The sequence below is a fragment of the Zootoca vivipara genome, chromosome 3 (assembly GCF_965207765.1).
Source record: "Zootoca vivipara chromosome 3, rZooViv2.hap1.1, whole genome shotgun sequence".
Classification (NCBI taxonomy): domain Eukaryota; kingdom Metazoa; phylum Chordata; class Lepidosauria; order Squamata; family Lacertidae; genus Zootoca; species Zootoca vivipara.
This window is the reverse complement of record NC_142586.1, coordinates 24,467,341-24,489,903: the sequence shown is the minus strand read 5'-3', so window position 1 is coordinate 24,489,903 and position 22,563 is coordinate 24,467,341. Positions and strand designations below refer to the sequence as shown.

Here is a 22,563-nt window from a genome sequence, read left to right as displayed (position 1 = left end):
CTTGCATTCTAGTGTCTAAGTATTTGTAGTTTGTAGTTAAGGCCCATGCCTTTTAAGTGGACTTTGAAGTACACACAGAATGCAGCCTTGGAAACATTTGCACAGAACACCCTTGGTGTGACAAAGCTTTCTTTCCTTTTTATTTAATTGCGATTTGCCCCAAGCCCTGGGGATGACAGTGAGATGAAATAAATAATAAATCCACGATCCAATGGGTGGAAGCGTGAGAGCTCAGTGAAAGAAGGCATATGCCTATCAGGAGGAAGGTTTGGGGGTTTTTTTTACACATAATCACATTCCTGGAAATGACATGATCATTATTGCTTAAGTTTGCAGCCTGAGGCAGACCTGAAATGTTTCTACAACATGGTGACGGAAATGAAAATAGGATGTTCTGATGGAAAGCGTTAGGCTGCTCTAGTGGAAAGCATGGTGCTGCGGCTTCATCTACAATATAAACATACAGAGGACTTACTCTCCTAGCTTCTATAATTATACCTTTTCACTATTGGATGTAATTGAAAGCACAATGGATTATTTTCTCTCTCTCATTACATTCATAATACTCAGTTATCTACCTAAAGTTAATCAACCAAGAAATGAAAACTATGTGTGAGAGGAAGAGTAAATAGGCTGTTGTCATTATTATATGGATTCTAACATAGTGAGAGGCTTCGTGCATTACAGAATTAACTTTAGGGTATTTTAGCATCTCTGCCTAAGCCAGCAGACCAAATGCACTGATTACCAACACTAGAGATATTTCAAGGAATGCAATGGATTTTTGGGGTGGGGGCAAGGGGAAGAAAATGGAGAACTTCTACTCATAAAAGTAAACGTTATGCACTACAATATATTCTGAGCTGATCTAGTTATTATACCCGTATTCAATTCGACACACTAAAAGCAAAAAAGTCAAACAGAATAAGAGGGGAGAAGCTGTTGTGTACCATTATTGGTCAGAAGTCCAGAGTGGTAGCTAGGTGCCCAATCTGGCTGGCACCCCAAGCATACTCTTTAAGCTCCTTCAAGTTTGCTCTACAGGTGGCTTCGCAAAGCCATACAGAGAAAGCAAGTCTGGTGTAAACTAGCTATCCTCATTAACAGGAGGCAAAGTATCTGGAAGGAACAAGAGTTCCAAATGCATGCTAATTCCTAACTCCGAACCAGATTGATTTGCCAACTCCCGTAGTTTGATTTGGCCATCAGTGAGAGCAGTGTCATTTTTTCTAGGAAAAGAGGTGCCAGAACTCACCATGAACACCTCCCTTGTTCTCTTATAATGGCAAGGGCGCCCACCTGAGAGGTGCTGGAACTGAGTTTCCAGCAAGTTTCGGCTGAAACAAAACCCATGAGAGAGAGAACAAAGCAACTTCCCCAACGAGCACAGTTTTCACTTGAAAGTTATCAATAACTGTTAGTCATTGAGTCATAGAGTTGTAGAGTTGAATGGGACCAAGGTCGTGGCATATGCATAGCAGCATCCCATTTCTGCTCTGCCAGACAGCACAGCGCATTCTCCCTGTATGTGGCAACTCACCATCCTGGCTGACTTTTACATCTCCAGTTGCATCGTTCTGCATCAGCTGTTGTTCTGGCATGTTGACAGAGTCCGCTTGGTCCTCTGGCTGATCACTATGTCCTGTCTTCTTATTGGGTACAAGGTGTGGTGGTTCATCTTCTTCCTGCATCTCCCTCTCAGGTACAAGTTGTGCTGGTACATCATGTCCCTCCATTTCTGGGGAAACAATGCTTTCTGTATCTCCCTCATTTTCTTTATTGTCCATTCTTTTGGAGGGGCTCTGTGGCACTTCGGCTACAGGGGGTGGTTGAGTGATGCCACTGACATTACTTGTGTGGCTGTTAGTTTCTACCACAGACCCAGCACTTCCAGCTAATAAGGTCTCCTCACCTGAGAACAAAAAATGTAACTGTAAATGAAATGGAGTCCAGGTAATGAGGTAGCAAGAGCTAAGTGGTGCGGTGATGCAAGGTTCTGGAGTCCTCATCTCACTAGGCCATGATGATCAAGGACTGATGTTACCCAGTAGCCCTACTGATGTTCTTTTTGTGTGTGCCAAATTTCTATTAAACTTTAAAATCTTTAACATATAAATTCCAGATTTCAAATTTGCTATACATTTCTCTTTAAACTCTGACTTCCCACCTTTCCCTCCATGCTGTTCTTAACCCCATCCCATTTGCATACTGCATTCTAACAAAAGTTTCTCCTAAGACATATCTTCTATTTCATATATTTTCATTTTTCTTCTGCTGCTCGTATTTCAAATCCTGCTCTCCATTTCATCCAAGTATGATATCTTATTCAGATATTCATTCTTCCATGAATAGTCCATCATGTTGGTTTCCTATTTTTGCTGTTAGTTCCACCAGTTCCACAAAGTCCATTAGTCTTTCTGATGTTCTTGATCCTCCTGTAAAATTGAGGCAGGGAATTCTAGATGAATCAAACAAAGCTTTCTTGAGCCATTTCCAAGTGCCCCTACTATGCAATGGTGCCCAGACTCATCCAGGGGGAAAAAAGACAAATAGGTAACTAATGATCCAGTGTGCCACTGCTCTCAAACAGAGCATATTTTGAGCTCTTTGGATTTCTCTAAGCGTGGTACTCTTTTTGGTACAAAACTAATGGATGGGCTAGACAGCAATGTCTGAAGTGGAGAGCTTGTGCTGGTTTTTTGTTTTGTTTTGTTGCTAAGGCAGGATATACCACCTCTTGGCCATATTCATAGTTCGGAAGACCAGGAGACACAATGGCTGCTTGCTGGCACTGAAATCCAACAGCCGTATGCTCTTCATCTTCAGCAGTTTCAGTCCAAGCATTCAGTATGACAAGCAACTTTCATGTATGAAGGTTTGCAAAGTTGTAATGGCACAGAGAAGTGTGATTGAGCGTGTTGAGACGGCACAAGTGTAGGTCAAAGACCACGTGACTATTTTCTAAACTGGCACACAGATTGAATAACATCCATTCCAAAATCATCCATGATCAGCTGGTATAGTTGCATCCAACAGCTAATCCACTGCTACTCTGAGACTTGTTCATTTGAATGGAAAGGAGATAACTATATTGGCTGATCCACTCCACAGAGTCCCATAATAAGAAATATATCACACATGCTATATTTTCCGGAAGGATGTAATCTCTGCAGCAGTGTAGGTACTAGACTGATAGTTTCACATTGCCAAGTGTTGCACGTTCTGGAATACAGGGTGTTGTAACATGGACTCAGCTTCCCTCTGCTGTTGAATAAAGGGTGTCAGTGAAGTCCTTGAGTATATTTGTCCAATGAGCAATAACATTGCCCATGTTTCACACTTCAGTTTATCTATTTTATATTTCTCTAGTCAGTTAGTTTTTACATTGTCTTCTCACTGCATTGTAGCATTACAAGTCCTGGCACATCTTGACTTCATCATCAACATCAACCGGTTCTAAACCACTTATATCTGGGATGTGGGGTGGGGTGGGAGAATACAGTCTCCCTATGAGGTGATACCCTATGCATAATAAGGCGATTCATAGTTGGCTGTGCATATATAACTATTGTTGGTTTGGCACAGCTTTTTGCAGGGAGAACGCTGGCTGAGCAATGTGCTGCTGGTTGTGAGCTCACCACTATGCAATTCACGCTGATACCATGTTGCATATTCATGATTGACGGTGAAGCAAACAACTGGTTAAAAACCACCGAGCATTTACAGTTGCAATGCTTTGTCATGGGAATCCTGACATCCTATGCTTCTTCCATATTTGATGCGCTGGCTCATCGGGAGCTGAAGATGACAGTGGATATACAACACTGCTTCTCACCCAGGAAATTTGGTAACCAAAGAAATATCACCATGTGTCGAAGACAGGACATAGAGACAGTGAGCAAATTTCCATGATTCAACTTCTACAGTGGTGGTACTCATTGCTGTGCCATGGCTGTGTGCTTTGCAGGCCAAGGACTTGCAGGCCAATGACTTGTGTGCTTTGCAGGCCAAGGCTTCGTGCTTCCACTGTTCAGGGAGGGCAGAAGCAAGGCAACAAAATGCAAAGGGAATGGCTGAGTCTCCAGTGACTACTATCAAGGGAATGCATTGGCAGGATAGACTAACCCCTGGGTTTTCAGTTTCCTTTCAGCTGCTTGCTTTCAGTGAACTGCATTATTATTCAGCCTGACTTCTTATATATGTGTTTCCCCGATATGACAGATTGTTCTCACACAAAAAAGACACCAAAGGCACCTCACGCAAAGGGGAAAGAAACTGCATTAGACCATATACTTAAAACCAAGACATTTGCGAAAATGTACACTTCTCTAGCCATCTAGCATTACCCAAATGAATTTCTCAGGCTTTTGTAGTCCAGAAGCTACAGCAGCTTTTCAATGAAAAGCCAGTTAATGAATATAGCTTCACCAAAAAAGATAGCATTCATGTGTAAGAAGAAAATGCATAACTCTGTAGCCTCCCAGCTGACAAAACGAGTCTTAATAGCTATGACAGGACAAAGATAATACTTCTCAAGAATGAATGAATTGGCTGGCGTTAAGACTCATATTGAATAGGTTACCGTATTTTGCTGGAAAATATTTCGGAAGAAACAACCAACATTTAACGCTGTCAGAATATGGATTCACTCACAAGTGCAAATCTTTCTTTCTTTCTTTTTTAAGCTGTAAAGATGAACTGCTGAGGCAGCTTGCTTAAATCAAGAGGCTGTAAGTATTTTCCTGGCTCACTGTTGCAAATATGAGAAGCACTCCCTTGGGAATTTACCTAAATTATCTATGGTTATTTAATGTTAGCTACTGACTTTTCCTTTATCAAAACTTTAGGAGCAATGGGCGTAAGCCCTGTACTGGTAAAGCATTACAAACCTATAGTTTTGTGTTGTGTAAAGGGCCCATAGACCTATCTGAAGCAGCCCTCACCTCCAGGCATGACATTTCACAGTGCCATGCACGTGCTATGAGCTACCACCTCCCAATTTTTAGTTTTGACTTACTGTAGATAAGCATAGCCAAGATCTACACACAGCTGGTCTGAGGGATTAAAGCAGGCATCCCCAAACTGCGGCCCTCCAGATGTTTTGGCCTACAACTCCCATGATCCCTAGCTAAAGGGACCAGTGGTTGGGGAAGATGGGAATTGTAGTCCAAAACATCTGGAGGGCCGAAGTTTGGGGATGCCTGGATTAAAGCCTCTCTCCCTCCTGTTAGCATTTGCACTTTATTTGTTAGAAAATGTATTTTACAAAGAATAAATTGTTAAAGGGGGAAAGAAAACATATGTAATGTAACAGCTGCAAAGCTTTTTGACTGGCCAGCTAAAGCAGGCGAGAGTAGCTGATGGGTCTCAAACCCTCAGTGAGTTAGGGACGTCCCCTACATGCAAAGAGATCCAGCAGATTGAGTGGACAAGACCAGTAGTGGGTCCAATGGTCAAGAAGGAAGTTTCTGCACATGCTGTAAAGCAAAGTGAGGGGCAGATGGGGCTTGTCACTCTGGGAAGGTAGCCCATTTAGGAGAAGGAAAACTCTGATCCTAAACCTCCACTGCCTATATTCAAGAGAAGAAAAGGCTAAGGAGGAAACCCTACACCATGGGTAGGCAAACTAAGGCCCAGGGGCCAGGTCCGGCCCAATCACCTTCTAAATCCAGCCCGCGGATGGTCCGGGAATCAGCGTGTTTTTACATGAGTAGAATGTGTCCTTTTTAAAAAAATGCATCTCTGGGTTATTTGCGGGGCATAGGAATTTGTTCTCCCCCCCCCCTTCAAAATATAGTCCAGCCCCCCACAAGGTCTGAGGGACAGTGGACCAGCCCCCTGCTGAAAAAGTTTGCTGACCTCTGCCCTACATAAATCCGGCATGGAGTCCCAAGACAGTTGGATGGTGCCTTGTACGCCTCCTTCCGGCAACTCCTGCAGCCAAGCTGGTGCCAAATGTATTGCTTTCCTTTCTTTTGGACCACATCAGCAAGACCGGGGATCAAGGAGGTATTGTCGTCTGGGCAGTCCAGGACCTCCACACACTCCTTGAACCCCAGGGAGCTCACTTCAGTGCTGCTAACACAAGCGGCTTGCTTTCACCCCCGGAAGCACACTCCATTGTCTCTTGAGACAGATGCCAATATACAAATATAAATCATTCAGAAAGGTAGAGAACAATATGAGATACAGGCAGTCCCCTCTGTACATGAAGGTTACTGTAAGGGGGCGGAGTTACAGAGAACAGCCCCCCCATCATAAAGTCCAGCTCCTCAACCAGTCAGAGCTCCAGCAGCGGGTCCAGTGAAGGGCAGGATGAAGTGAGCAAGTCGGTACAGGGCTCCGGCAGCATCCAAAAGCCACGACTGCAGCCTGGAGCTCCTATACAGGAAATGGCCAGGGGTGGAGCATCGGACAGGCGCCCTTTTCCCCCCAATGCCTGATTTGAGGCATGCCAGCTCCCGTAGGAGCAAGGGGCGGTGCTTTGGGGTCCCCAAACTACTTTGCTGGGCGCGTAGCCGGAAAGCGCCATTGCGAGATTCTGATGAAGACTGAACAGTCATGTTTCCCCTATCTCTTGCACTGTAAATAAGTATGCACCAATAAAAGTCTTAAAGACACGACGGTGTGGAGCGCCGTTACTCGAGGGTAGCCACCAGCATCCCTGACAGTTACGTTCCAAGGTACCGCATGTGTTGGCGGAATCGCATATAAGTGAAAAAGTGAGGAAACGTCCCATCCCGCCTTTGCCCTGCTCTTTTAGTGATGTTTCAGTGGTATCCTTATGATGTTTCTGGGTCACTTCCAGGTTTGGCATGCTACACGTATACACGATTGTGCACATATCAAATGCGTGTGGGTTGCCTGTATATTGGCATATTGATTTATCAGGCAAAAAATGAAGAGAGAAAAGGAAAGGAAAGGAAAATAACAGTGAGATTTAAGGCACAAGCCCACAGCCAAGATCCACCAGTTACAGGGTTTTATGATTTGGTGGAAGCCTTGCTAGTGCTAATTCAGCACAAAAGGAACCAAATTTTCAAGCTCCAAACACCAGCTGCAAATAGTTGTGCACGAAAATTCAGGTGCCAAATTTTAAGTCTCCTTGCTGATCAATGACAGTGAGAGTGTTGTTTTGAGGTTTATATCCTCAGCACCTAAACACGTTGAGGATCACTAGTTTCAACAGTTGGTCTGACTTTTGAAAAAAAACAACTTAGGGCCACACCACGCCATTCACTTTTAGATGCACATCTGTTTTGAAATATCCATGTAAACCATTTTCTGTATTCTTATCAGGAAATCATGAATGGCTGTAGCTGTGCTGAGCATGCAATTCAATGGCAGATCTGGGTTTGCCTTTATGAGGCATCAAAAACTGCCCTAAGGACAGAGGTTAATAAATCATGAATGATGTGCAGAGTGTAAAAGTATTCGCTTTCAAAACATTTCTGATGAAACTGACAGACAGTGAATCTAGGGCAAACAATGGAGGGTGGTTTGGGTTGAATATATTGTATGTATATATATGTATATGTGTATATGTGTGTGTGTGTGTGAACCTACCACCAAAGAATGTCGTGACAATCAGTACAAACTATGACAACTATGATAACATAGTTTTCATATTAAGAAACAGTCAAATTCTGTAGATAATGGGGAGTAACCAAGAAAGGGGGACTAGTGGAACTTTGTCTTGCTTGCAGAATTATGCTTAGCATGTATCTGGTTGACCAACATCAGCAGAAAGGATGCTGAACTAGGCAGAATTAGGTCTAGCCAAGCATGGTAATTCTTACATTGTTGGGTTTTTTTTAAAAAAAAAAACCACACACACAAAATTGTAATCCCAACATAATAATATCATAGAATAGATTAGCCGTAGAGTATCTTTACTAGCTATTGCATATTTGTCTTGAAAATAAATTTATGACATACCTTTCTTCTTTGATTTGTAGAAGAATCCAAAGAATTTTTTGAAAACGCCCTTTTTTTCCTGAAACAAAAATCAACATCCATTAAGGTTCTAAAATACTCTAGATCATCAATACAGTATAATCAGCAGTATGGAATAGCAATTTTACACACACACACACACAAACACACACACACACACACACACGGGCTTTAAATCCTAAGCTCCATAAGTGGAGCTTCACTTACAGGGAGATTTCTCATCTTCCCCTTCTCCTGAGAGTAACAAGTCTTTCTAGGCCAATATGGGGCTGAGGCAGGGGAGGGCTGCAACAGGAAGGGAGAATTTGCAGAAAGGCTCATTCCTGCTGGGAGCAACTGTTGTGGGCCCAGCTGTTGGCTGGAGAGGGTGCTTCTGTCTCCTCTTGTCGCACTGACTGCTGGGGACGTGCCTGTGGGGCACTCCAGCCAATTGGGAGCATGCGAGGGGCTGGGGAGGGAGAACCTCTTCCTTCTGGTCCACTCCCCTGATAAGGCCAGCAGTGCCATGACTTAGGCAGCCAGTCAGGCAGGCTGGATTTCCTATTCTCCTTCTTCCCACATTTCTCAAGGAGAGAAGGCGTGTGGAAAAGACCGTCTTAATCGTCTACTCATGATAAAATGTTCCTCAAGATGCCCCAATAGGGAGTACTGCTCCAACTGGTGGTTTCAGAGGAAGCAACATGCAGATGTTGAAGTCATTCTGACAGAAAAGAAAGGCTAGGGTGAGAGCAGCAAAAGACCTACACCCCAACATCTTAGTACTGGAATACTCTGGTGAAGTGCTCGAATATCCATTATTATTTCAGGGCATTCAAAAAACGATGAGATAATAGACGCCACCCAGAAAGGAAACTGCTCTCCTTTTATGAACCACAGTTGCGAGCCAAACTGTGAGATGCAGAAATGGACAATGAATGGGCAGCTGTGGGTTGGCTTCTTCAACACAAAACTTGTTCCGTCAGGCTCAGAGCTAAACTTTTTGACTACCAGTTCCAGAGATATGGCAAAGAGGCTCAGAAGTGTTTCTGTGGCCCTGCCAACTGCCAGGGTTACCATTTCTGTGGTTTACGAGCTGCCTAAAGCTGAGGAGGCATGCTGTTGCTGGACATTGCTATGGATTACACTGGTCATTGTATTCAGAGGCCAGGGAGGAATTCTCCTTCAGACTAACCGGGGCTCATCTGCAGGTTTTGCCTACTACTTCATCACAATCACCACAACTAGTTGGCAGAGAAGGCATTGAGTTGGAAAAGGCATTGGCTGCCTCCCACCCACCCCCCCACTTTGCTGTCATGGGGCATTCTCTTAAGGCGGCCTGTGGGGTGTTTTATGTCCAGATTCCAAACTCGGGGGCTGAAGGTCCTTAGCACTCCCTCCTAGTGATATTGTGGCCCACTCAGATGTGATGTGCCGTTGGAGACCCACCTTAAGCCTGGCCAACCCCATTCAACCACCAACCAGCAGTTAGGTGGCTGATTTCAGCATACTCAACGTCTACATCAAACCACCTGACATCTGTAACCAATTAATTCGATCATCTGAGGATGTTTTGGTGAGGAAGCTGGACATATTCTGCACTTTGTACGGAATCTGTTTAGAATTCCACACAGCTCAAGCCATGATAATCATTATCACGTGACAGAGTGAAACACACTAGGGAACAGTAGCCGTTCTCTCTCTATATGCCACAGTATTATGTAAGCTGTGCTGAAAATTGAAAGCTGAAAGCATGAGAATAGGAGGGGCATGGATGCATAGGTAGGTAGGTAGGTAGGTGATAGATAGATATGATAGATAATGATTGATAGATAGATAGATATGGGCTAGCAGTCATTCATAAGATACGGATTTTAAGTCCAACTTATTTAAATGTGATAAAAGGTGACAGATGGTACCACAGGGTAGAACAATCTAGCAATTCAAATCCCTATGAAATTTTAGTATATTTCATAGACACCAGCATAATTGCCGTAATAAATCCACTTTTGTAATATCTTAAACAAGGTGCACCTGGAGTTTAAAACTGGTAAGATTTATTATAACACTGAGGCATTCTCTGCTAGAAAATGACAAATTGCTAATGTATGCTTGTTATGTAATAGTTAGGCTCTGTTCTTCAAAGCCCAATGAATGGACTGATAAAAGGAAGTGAAGATTTGTTGAATGGGGGTACAAGAGACTGATTCAGCTTTGGCTGCGTGAGAGACATGACTTGTTTTGAATGTAGCAGCATTTAAAATATTGTGTGAGGCATCCTGAATTCCAAACAAACTACAGTAGTAACTTTTAAAATTAATGACATGTTTTGAGCTAAGCATGGAACATGGGGGATACAATCCAGTAATCCTTTGGTCATGTGTACCAGAACTCCTACCCTAAAATGTTTGGGAGCAGTGGACACACTGTATTTCAGAGTAAAAACACATTTATCCAACTTTTATCAACCTTTCCTTATGTAAAGTCATCAGATATAATAAATACAGTTCTAATCATTTTCCATAGTTATAAAGCAAAGTATTCAGATAAAGCCCTAGGCTGCAATCCTGTTACACACTGACTAAATTCCATTTCCCCCCTGCATACTTACACTACTAAGGCTGTTATGCTATACACCAGGCATAGGCAAACTCAGCCCTCCAGATGTTTTGGGACTACAACTCCCATCATCCCTAGCTAACAGGACCAGTGATCAGGGATCTGGAGGGCTGAGTTTGCCTTTGCCTGCTATATACATCTACATAGGCGCTGGAAACAAACTCTGTTGAATAGAGCTTCTTTCTGAGTAGATAAGCATAGGATTCTACTATAAATCCCACTGTTTGCAAAGTTGCAGCCCTGGACCAAAAATCTTAACACTGAGGATTCTCCCCAAGGCATCCCTGTTCGACAGCATTTAATACTTCTGGTTCGATCAATATCAATCCTATTTTCAAGGGAAGTTCTAAAATACTTCAAGCATAGCCACAAAACAGTATCAAAAAAGTAAGAAGAGATATTAACTTAAATATATTTTGTGAGCAATGCATAAGAAAGCCAATTATAAAATCAATACGTATTTGATTTTACAAAATTTCACTGGCGGAGAAAATACTTAATATACACTTTATTGGCAGTTTGGGCATTATTAATTAAAGAAAACTCTTTTGCTGGTAGTAGATTTCTAAATAAATCAATAGTACTAAACTATTACTATAAATCTTTGCATATATTAAAACCCATAGCTTGTTTAATCTAATGTTAGCAGTTAATACTTCGCAACTGTTTCCAGAGCAAATCTGTAATATATTTTACCAATACTCCCCACTGCCCTTCACTGTCTTTCAGCCAAGAATTCATGATTTTTCAACTTTAACAATGCGCTTTATTTTCTAAGTCTGACATTAACGTGGCGTGCTTAACTACACGGATATGTTGAAGTGATTCAATTTCAGCTGCATGAACCAGTATTCTCCCTTCCCTTCTTGCCTCTTAGTATACTAATTAGTGTTGTCTCACATGACCAAGGTGGAAAGAAATGAACTGGATCCCAAATTCCCATGATCAAAACTCTGTTCAGGGATGCTGCTACTAGAGGCAATTTTCACCAAACTCTCCTTCCCCCTGCAGCCCCATGAAACTGTTCAGGAGAGGGTTGAAAAAACAGTGTGAGAGATGATATGGGAGGCCACAATAGAAGTGGAAAATTGAAGGACCACTCAGGCCCCATAGGCGCCAACTCCTAGGGCCGTGGGGGCTTCAGGCCCCACAATAAAATATTTGAGGGGGTCGGACCCCCACAAAGATGATGGGTATTCCCATTCAAATGGTGTGGATGCACTGCATCATGTGATCAGTTATGTGGGGTGGGGGTTACCTGCCCCCCATATTTTATTTAAGTTGGCACCCCTGTCAGGCCCCAAGCCAAGTGCAGTATAAACAGTGGTACCTTGGGTTAAGAACTTAATTCGTTCTGGAGGTCCGTTCTTAACCTGAAACTGTTCTTAACCTAAGGTACCACTTTAGCTAATGGGGCCTCCCACTGCCACTGCGCTGCCACCACGCAATTTCTGTTCTTAACCTGAGGTACTATTTCTGGGGTAGTGGAGTTTGTAACCTGAAGCGACTGTAACCCGAGGTACCACTGTAATGCAGAGAAAGTCAGGGGCTTGGGTAAATGGGAATACAGTGGTGCCTCACTAGACAAATTTAATTCGTTCTGTGAGTCAATTCGTTTGCGAAAAATTCGTCTGGCGAATCCCATAGGAATGCATTGATTTTTTTTGATTTTTTTGCCCATAGGAACGCATTAATTGAATTTCAATGCATTCCTATGGGAAACCGCGATTCGCTAGATGAATTTTTCACAAAACGAATTCGTCTTGCGAGGCAACCTCCGCTCGAAAAATCGCTTCGTTAAGCAAAAATTCGTCTTACGGGGCATTCGTCTAGCGAGGAACCACTGTACTGAGCTCATTTCAGATCAGTGTAAGGAAGCTGTGCTCCTAAGCAATTTCTATCCCAAGTGCTTCCCCTAAGTCCACATAAGTATTACAAATGACCAGACCACACTATAAGCACTTTCCTGTCTTGTTATTATCTGAGACTGAATAGATGAGGAAAATATATATTTTATATAAAGGGCTCCATCATTTCTGTAGGGTGTAGGGGAGACATGAAAGGTGGTCTTGTACCTCCTGAATTGATAAACTAATTCACAGGAGCAAATGCTTGTTATGAAGGAAGAAGGGCAACTCCATTTCCCCTACTCAGTACTTCAGCTCTTGCTGTTTCATAGTTTTTATATATTGAAATATTTGGGTATTTAAAACAGACCTTTTTCTCAGGTTCCACGTCTTGATAATATTCTTCAGCCTATATGATAACAATCAAAAGCAATCATTAACCCTTCATTCCACTGTTATCTAAACATACAACTAAAATGTACAACTTTGCTAAACTCTACAATATATACCAGATTATAAAAAGGGAAGAATGGTATAAAGAGGTGTGGGGTACAGCTATTAACGATAAATTAACATGTGACATTAAGGTAAGACACGGAATATGCAGGAGAAATGATTCTGAGGAGGTATGGAGGGTGTTTGTAGAATTTGCACAGTGGAACCTCGGTCTATGCCTACCTACGTTTACGAACACCTCCGTTTACAAACGCCGCGAACCTGGAAGTGTTTACATCCGGGTTCCGCGGCGTCGGATGCACAGACGCGATCTGCGCAGCTTGCACATGCGCAGAAGCACTCTATCGGCACTTTGCGCATGCGCAGAAGCGTGCCTTCGGCAAGCGAATGCCTCGGCGAGTGAATGCCTTCGCGGAATGGATTGCATTCGCAAACCGAGGTACCACTGTACTGTTAAAACAGAAAGGGGTCAAACCATCGCAAGAGGTGTTGAAATTTTGGGCGGTTGGATAGTTACAATGGAATGGTCTCTGTGGTGGGGTGCACATTCTTATTCTTACCAGTATTTATTTATGATCATTAGCTTGTCAAAATAAAATAATTTTTTTAAAAATATATACAAAAACTGTGAGTATAAATGTTTATTTTAATACAGATTCTTTTTATGAACAAGCTTCTTAGCTACATCTGGAAAAATACTACTTTTTAAAGTACTTTAATAATCGAAAGGTAACAGAGAATGAAGCAAAATTCTCAAAAAGTAAGTTATGCATATGCTTAAAATGGAACCGCTATGATAGTGAAAGAGAAGGTTTGTTTCTGGAAGGTTATATCCAGAAATCTCTAGATATAAGTAAGCTTTCTTAGAGGCATTTGCATGGCCACATTTGAAACATTAAAACAGCATTAGACTGTCACCGCCCCCCCCCTCCCCAATCCAGCAGGTCTCTTACCATCTCAAATTCAGTTTCAAATTAACTGGAAAGTGTATTATAACAAAATAGGGCTCTTACCCTATTTGCCCTCTAACCATCTGAATGGTATGCTAGCAATGCTTATGGTGGGGGCATCATGGCCTGACAGTCACTTAAAATTAAGCAAAGGCTTAATGTTTGTGTTTACACATTGTGTTTACAAACATTTGTGTTTACAGCTAGTAAAGGACTCCAACAAAACCTAAATGTGGTTGCAGCCTGTCATAATGAGAATGGACATTATATCTTGGGAACTTTACACAATTTTGAGTGACAGCAACAGGAGCTCAGCCATTCCAGCTATATATGTACTAAGTGGTGGAGAAGTTTAATCTGATTATTAAAGTTGCATAGAGTAGAATTCCCTTATTTCATCGGCTTACTATAAACCTTGAAATGAAAGTATACGAAAGTTTTTATTGTCTATGTTAGATAATACAACTGTGCCTCTTAACAAAAGTATTGATCTCAGCAGGTCTGAACTAATGCAGTTTCCGGTGCTATACTAACCCATCTCAAATGCCACATTATGAATGGCTTTGGGTGTTAAGAAGTTAATTTGTTTGACTGATGTAAAAACTGGCAAGGAACACCCCAGGATCAAGATTCCATTTTGACTGTATAAAAAAGTTCTCAAATACTGCAAAAACAAAACTAACCTCTTTTTCTGTATTCCAATTTGCATAAAGGTCTTCATCATGGACAACCTCAGCAGGAGCCTGGAGTATGATGCATTCCAATAAAGATTTGCATGAACACAAGGAAAGAAAACAAAAATGCTCTTATGTCATTTTATCACAAATCCGGGGGGGGGGGGGGGGGGAATCAAGCAATCGACTTGTTTCCCGTTTCCCCACTCTTGAAAACAAACTGCAGTTATGCCTCACGGAAAGCTTGCCATCCTAAATTGGCATTACAATATTAACCCTCAGAGTCTGCGACTGGTCTTCACTGTCAGGGGTCCTTTACCTTTATGTGACAGTCTGGGAAATGGGTAAAGTCCTCTCAAACAGTAAAGTGAACCTAAGGTCCCGTTTTTGCAAATAGTAAATGAGGTGGTAAACTTCTAACTAGACTGCTTCGCTTCAGAGTACAGGTGAGAGTTCACAACTGAATGCTTCTTCTGCCCTGGCCACAGTGAGTCAGCAGGGCTTTGGATGAGATGGTGGCTCTACAAAGGCATCTTCTACCACCTGCTCTGTAATGGTACATTGGCTTTCAATAAGTAGATCAAAACTTGACCTAAGGAGGGCTTCACCAGTGGCATCATAAAACTTGCATTTCCTTTTACAAAAAGAGTAGAAGGACTGAGTATATGTGGAAGCAAAATAAAAATAAAAAATCCTTCCAATAGCACCTTAGAGTTTAAACAAAATAAAAAAAATCCTTCCAGTTTTAACTACGGCAGACCAACACGGCTACCTACCTGTAACTGAGTATATGTGGGTTGGGGAGCAAGTATACATTTATGCAGCAGGGATGTTAAATATCTTTTGAATAGAATTCTACTTCCTTCCCTCTTGATGCACACACAAGTAACAAGTGCCATTCCCCAGTTTTGTTAAAAGGAAGGAATGACTTTTAAGGTAAAGGTAAAAGGTAAAGGACCCCTGGACGGTTAAGTACAAAGGCGACTATGGGATGCAGTGTTCATCTCACTTTTCAGGCCGAGGGAGCCGGCGTTTGTCCACAGACAACTTTCCAGGTCATTCCGGCGCAGTGGGGCACCGTGAAGGAAACAAGAGCTCATGGAAACACCATCTACCTTCCTGCTGCAGCAGTACCTATTTATCTACTTGTACTGGTATGTTTGAACTGCTTGGCAGAAGCTGGGACAGAGCAACGGGAATTCACCCCGTTGTGCGGATTCGAACTGCCAACCTTCTGATCAGCAAGCCCAAGAGGCTCAGTGGTTTAGACCACAGTGCCACCCACATCCCTCACTGACTTTAAAACCAGTATATCCACAGTGCAGATCTGTTCCGAGAAAGACAGTGAGTGAAGGGGGAAATACAGAAAGAGAAAAAAGGGACAGAAACATTTCTTTATTTTAAAATTAAAACTTCGCCCAACATTTCAGGTTGGGGCTAAAGGTGCATCCAGAATCTGGAAAGACTGAAAACAAATGGTTTAACAGAACAGGAAATAATGGTCTACTTTTGGCAGAAAACAAAAACACACATTCAAATATCCAGAACTACAATCTAGCCAAATTTGAGCAATTCTGTCCCACCAATTGCAATAAGCTTTAAGTATGCACGTAAGATTTCCATTGAAATTAACAGCTGAAATCTAATAGCTGAAATGTAAAGGGCACTTCTGCATATTACCAGGCCTATTCTATTCTTCCTCTTTCCTACTGCAGCCCCGTGCTCTACCCAAGACCCAACACTAGGTGCTGGAGGACCCCTGAGAGATGAATTCAACATGGTAGATGGGGAAGCAGCCAGAAGGTAAAATTGCAGTCACCATCCTTTTGTGTATGCAGAACTGCTTTCTGCCCTTACACAGGGCAGACTGCATCCATCCTAGTCAATGGGATTTAAATGCACTGAAATTTGCTGGATTGTGGCCAATCAAGCATGCCCAATATTTGTTTCCATGCACAGGCAGATGGAAGAGAGGGGTGTGTGTTATAATCAATTCATTCAGAAAGAAGACATGTACTTTAAATCTACCTGGTCAACAGGTATTTCCACTTGCACATTGTTATCTTCTTGTATTTGCTGAGCCTCTTTAATTTCTTGTGGGGGTGTACGAGCTTTATAGACCCCGCGTCCTGAAAATAAACAGGATTAAAATATATCTGTATTAATCACTATCTACCCCACAGTGTGAAAACTACCAGCATAAATAAATTATAACAATATTTAGGCATAGCTAAAAAGCAATTACTTCTTTAAGGGCAATGTTTGTATACAATAAATATTTTCGAACAACTGCAGTCTGATAAATTTCATCATTTTGAAATGTTTTATTTCTGTATTAAGTAATAATAAAAAGGAGGCAGAAGATGATACGGTACGAAGTTGCAAGAGTCATGTTATAAATAACAGAGACATTAACGGTTACTAAATATTGAGCTTTTATCTAGTAAAAGAATATGGAAATTATGCTGTAATTGTAAATTTAAAAACATTAAGAACATTGAAAAAGACCAGCAATGTCTGCAAATATGCATTGGTTTGCAACTCCTTCTTAATAAGCTTTTTTTTTTAAGGCTTAGTTTCTCTCTGGTGCACATGTTACACTGAATACAAGTATTTTGGCTCAAGTGACTATGTACATTTTACAATTGGGGAAAGATACACATTAATATGTAAACCAGGACATCAATACCGAATCTGCCTGCATTTAACTATGGAGTCTTAGGTACCAGATACAATATTTTGTGTTACCATCATCAGATGTCAGTTGCTTATAAGCCTCAGCGTCACGACTTGCCTTCTTGGGTTGTGCATAATAAACTGAAGACCTATCTCCTGCTCCTCGTTTTGATGGTGGTGTGGCAGGCTGCATGCCGGCTGCCCGTTTTGATCGTTCTGTGGAAGGAGGCTGAAGGAAACACACTCAATAAACATCCAAAGAACACCTATTCCTTTAGATCTGCAGCAAACGACTACTCTAACAACATTGTTAAAAGATTCAGAAACTAATACAGTTCAGTATTCATGGGCAGCAAAGTATCTCATGCTGCCTCTGGTTATATGAGCTATTCCGGAAGGCAAATGCCCTTTCCCCAACACTCTGTTTTCCTTTTGGGTCGGGGGCTTGATTCAATAGGTACTCAGCTTCCAGCAACATTGCATAGATCCTGGAACCTACTGAGCATAAGTCCTTCTTGAGTTGCTTGGTTCCGTTTTTCTTTCTTTTATAAACTAACATTTTATGGGACACAATGGACTAATCTGGAAGCTGCTAGGTGAAAATTCATAGCTTTGCAGCTGAAGGAGACATTGTACTTCAGTGTTTGAAACTCCCATTGTTCTAGGCGCGTTTTGCGGCAAGGAATTTCATTAGCGCAAGCAGTTTTCTGAGCTCTGGACACAGTACTGTGCCTAAGATTTCAGGTTAAAAAGGAAAGGAGGACCTTTTTCTGCCTCCCCACTTCTAGCCTCTCTCTGAAGACCGGAGAAGAGACCCTCTTAAGAATATTAGGGAGGGAGGCAAGGGAAGAATGACTTTGTTTTTTTGTGCAGTCTTCAGATGAGGACTACACCATGTGAAAAATGAATATGAGATTTTAGCTGCAGTTCATTCCTTTTCAGGTTTGTATTCTTGTTATTTTTTAAAAAAACAGACATTCCGTTGTTATGCCCATAACCTAGATTTAAGGTGCCATTTAGCTCCTAGCTTTCATATCTCAGTTTCTAACACTGCTTCAGACAAAGCACAGTTGTTATACATACCTACTGCAATAATCTCAGTACTGTACTGTACATTTTAAAATTATCAATCAGTCAATAAACCTTTTTTTTTGTATGCTGCCTATCCATGCTCAAGGCGGCTTACAACACATTTAACAAATGCATAATGACAAACATAACAAAAGTAGACATAAACAATTCAAAACATCAAAAAGTACACAAAGGTTGTACGAGATACCAAAGTTGTATGAGATAGCAAAGAAAAGTAGCTTTTCAACGGCCAAGTGAAAGGGGTATTCAGCAAGCCTACATGAAGGAAGTGCCAGCCTATTCTGAAAACCAATCTCTCTCTCTAGCCATAACAAAGTAGAAGGCGAATCAGAAGACATTTGGCTGTTTTCCCAAGTGAATCTCATCATTTGAGTGGGAGCCTACATACTTCATCATACACCACACATTTAATCTGAGGATTTATTAAAATGGAAGACTGGCTAACATTTGAACTCTAGCACAGCCTCTTCATGATCTTGACTGATGAAAGGGAATGTTTCACATTTATTTTGAGATACAGCCCTGTCCCTGGAATTACTACCAGTAATCTGAAATATCAGCTCAGAAGCAAACATTATTCTCTGGACTTTACGTATCTGGCATAATGCATTAAACTGCTGGGTTTTATTGGTTAAGTTCCTATGATATGATATAGCTCTCTTCCCCAACTAACTGAAACGGAGACTTCTCCTAATGTTATTTTTTTCACCTGCTACAGTTTCTCTTTAGTACTTATGTTATGTATGTATATGTGTTTTTGTACAAACAAACACACACATATACTGAGAGAGGCAGGCAAGTGTTCAAATTAGGTCTAGTATTTAATGCAGGCATCCCCAAACTTTGGCACTCCAGATGTTTTGGACTACAATTCCCATCTTCCCCGACCACTGGTCCTGTTAGCTAGGGATCATGGGAGTTGTAGGCCAAAACATCTGGAGGGCCGCAGTTTATAGTATAATAATAATAATAATAATAATAATAATAATAATAATAATAATAATAATTTATTATTTATACCCCGCCCATCTGGCTGGGCCTCCCCAGCCACACTGGGCGGCTTCCAACAGAAAAATAGAACACGGTAATCTATTAAACATTAAAAGCCTCCCTGAACAGGGCTGCCTTCAGAGGTTTTCTAAAAGTCTGGTAGTTGTTTTCCTTTTTGACATCTGTTCCACAGGGCAGGTGCCACCACCGAGTTTGGGGGTGCCTGATTTAATGTAAAAATGTATGCATTCAATAAATCAACAAAAGTGTTAAAATATATGCAAGCACCACAATTTGCATTTTTATTACAGGTTTTAATATCAACAGGGATATTTTGCAGCATCAGAAGGCATGTAAACAAATTATTCCCTGTTGCTGTTTCCTAAAGCGTTTTTTTTAAACTACAGTTTTATTACTCTTCCACTAGTTTCATGACGCTAATACCTATTACAAAACTGAAATAAGCAGGTAAACAAATTAGATTTCAATTCGCAAAGACAATGGGCTGCATTTAAGTTACCCTCTTCCCAACCTCACAGGCATACAATTAGACGAATGCATGAGAGCCCAATACCACTTTATGCATTACAATCCTAAGCATGGAGTCGCAGAGTGAGTCTATAACAGATTCACTGCCTGTGAGCTGAATGATATCTGTCTCTTACATATGCCTGGGATTTGCCTAGGCTTGGCTACCTGCACTGGCATGAGGGAGGGTACAGTTGTATCAGTGCTGTAGCACATAATACATCACACCATGCGGAGAGAGAAAATTAAAGGGCCCCCTGATACCCAATATAAATCACCACCATCTTTATTACATAGTTTGGAAATTCTTCTCATGACTCAACTTCCAAGACAGAAGATAAATTTACTTGTAAGAGCTCTTTTGCATTAAACACACACACACACAACCTTAACACATTTATTGTGGCATGAACTACGACCGACATATTCTGCAGCATGAGCTACAGCCTGCTTTATCCATGGCAAAAAAACTGATGAAGATCTCTATCATTTTCACGATCTGTGACAATGTGGGCCACATTCCAAAGGTGAGCAGGGTGAAACAAAATGAAACCTTGAAAAAAGAAAAATGCACACACAGAGAGCGCATTTGCAGGTCTCTCCCCACTATAGCACATGTCTCCTGGTGGCTACAAAGATCCCTCTGCCAGAGGAATCCCCCCCCCCCATGCACTATTTCCCTCCACTCTCATTCTAGTGCTTATCTCTCTTATCTTAGTGCTGTGCTGGGGTGCTTAGTGCTAAGATCAGAGATAACATTATTACTTTGCCAGCACTTTAGGGGCTTGTTTTCAATCTAATGATTAAAACATGGTAGATGCACCAAATGATCCATTAGTCATGGCAAGCTGACTAATGGTAAAAGCCATAAAACAACAAAAAAAGCCATAAAATCACATGGGATGATTAATAGGTGGGTGAGGCTCTGGGACAGGCCTGGCAGAGCAGATTGAAGGATGCGGCTGGCTGGATTAGGCCTGCAGGCCAGAAGTTCCTCACTGCTGCTCCGAATTTAATTACTGATACATAACTTTTAAAGCCTAATATGTTACTATCCATCTTAAGCCCATATGATAAGAGGGCTATATATCTGAACATATAAACAAGCAAACAAGTTGTAATTCTTTACTTCCTTTCCAAGAAAATGATGGACAACACAAAGTGTTATATTGCTACATTATGTTACTATTTTCGTTAAATGTTGCTTTTTGGTGAAAAGCAGTATACTGTACAAATGTGAAAATAAAATGTGAAAACAAGCAAATATTGGGTGAGAAGACCTACAACTGGCCTTCCTTTCAGTCAATAAAAACCTATCTTGATAAGGATGTCTTTTATAGGACAAATAAGGTTTCACATGCAAGTCTGACCCAATCAACCAAGCAAACCTACCGGTATATATCAAGTCAGAATTTTAAATTTTAATATTGTATTTTAATCTGTATTTTAATTAATTGTTTTCTTTTCTTTTATGTCTTATTGTAATTTTATTGGTGTTAGCCGCCCTGAGCCCGGTTTTGACTGGAGAGGGCGGGGTATAAATAAAAATAATTTTATTATTATTATTATTATTATTATTATTATTATTATTATTATTTGTAAATAAGCTCCACTGAGTTTAGCAGGGCTTGTTCCAAGGTATGTGGATACAGGATTGCAACTACAGACTGTTTAGTCATAGCATTTTCAGAATGAGGTGGGTGTTTTTGTTTTGGTGGCTGTGAAAACATATCCCAAATAGAAGACTAATGGCAATTATACAGGTGTATGATTGACTGCTAAGGGTTGATCGCTGGCTAGTGCCTTTATGACATCACTAGAGCCAAATACCCTCATCACTCTGAAGGCACTTTAAAAGTGAGGCTTTTGAACGCCAGGCAATACGAATCTCCACAAAAGGCAAATGTGATTAACTTTGCAGAGAGCTTTAGGCATGCCTCCTGCTACACAGAAGCTAAAGACCAGGCACTCCTTAAGTATTCACTGCACAGTTAAGTTACAGTCCAATGGTATCCAGGTCTACTCAGAAGTAAGTTTGGGTTTTACGGGGCTTCCTCCCATTTAAGGGGCAGTCTGGACTTTGGCATTGGAGAAAAGCAGATTTCCCTTAACAGCTGTACAGGCAGGCAGAAATTCAACAGGTTAAGCCTCTTCTGGTATAGAAATGCAATTACGGTAGGGCAAAGCTTTACCATGACTGCCCCCTCTCTAATTTTGTGTGACACCCTGCCTCCAAGAGCCCCCTTTTTGTGACATATATTTTGTGACTGGAGCCCACAGCACTCTCTCAAAACTCAGAATGTGCTTGCTGGTCCAAAAAGTTGGAAACCCCATAGTCTAGTGGCTAGGCATGATTAGGACTCAGAAAAAAATACCTCGTGCAAACTCAGTTCAACCCGAAACTTGGTGGCTTTAGGCAAGCCACATTCTTTAATGAAAGTTGCTTCTTTTTACTGTTTGCCATCTCACATTAAAAACATTTCTTCTTCATGTTTTACTTCTTCTTATTACAGATAATTCCAAACTCAGGTAATTCTGATAACTATAAGATTCACCCACATGGGGGGGGGGAATGGCCCAAAGCCTATAATAATATAAAGAACAAGACTATAGTGTTCGAACACAATTGAAGGTATTTTTTAAGAGATGTTTTTCCTTCTTATTTGCGTATTAGCTATTAAAAGGAGACAATTTTGAAATAAAGTATTATTGTTTTACAAAGAAATTTTGCAGGGAAACAGACTGTGATAAACATATTGCAAATCACACATTACAAGGGAAATGAAACAACAAGGTGGG

General features: G+C 41.3%; 1 protein-coding gene across 7 annotated transcripts in view; it reads right to left on the bottom strand.

Moving 5' to 3' along the window:
• DCDC2C (doublecortin domain containing 2C) overlaps positions 1–22,563 on the bottom strand; it is a 41,251-nt gene that overhangs the window by 4,873 nt on the left and 13,815 nt on the right. For 3 of the 7 annotated variants that reach the window (XR_015948870.1, XM_088665693.1, XM_035109896.3), the window contains 5 exons: positions 17,227–17,383; positions 16,507–16,607; positions 14,488–14,547; positions 12,769–12,807; positions 7,939–7,996 (listed from right to left, as the gene is read on the bottom strand). Coding sequence is in view for 6 of the 7 variants with exons in the window: in XM_088665693.1 (XP_088521819.1) it covers positions 7,939–7,996; positions 12,769–12,807; positions 14,488–14,547; positions 16,507–16,607; positions 17,227–17,383 (415 nt within the window). In the remaining variant the exon portion in view is untranslated. Of the gene's footprint in view, positions 1–1,540; positions 1,913–7,938; positions 7,997–12,768; positions 12,808–14,487; positions 14,548–16,506; positions 16,608–17,226; positions 17,384–22,563 lie in introns of all 7 variants that reach the window. The other 4 variants (XM_035109895.3, XM_060272473.2, XM_088665692.1 and 1 more) reach the window with 2 other exon arrangements.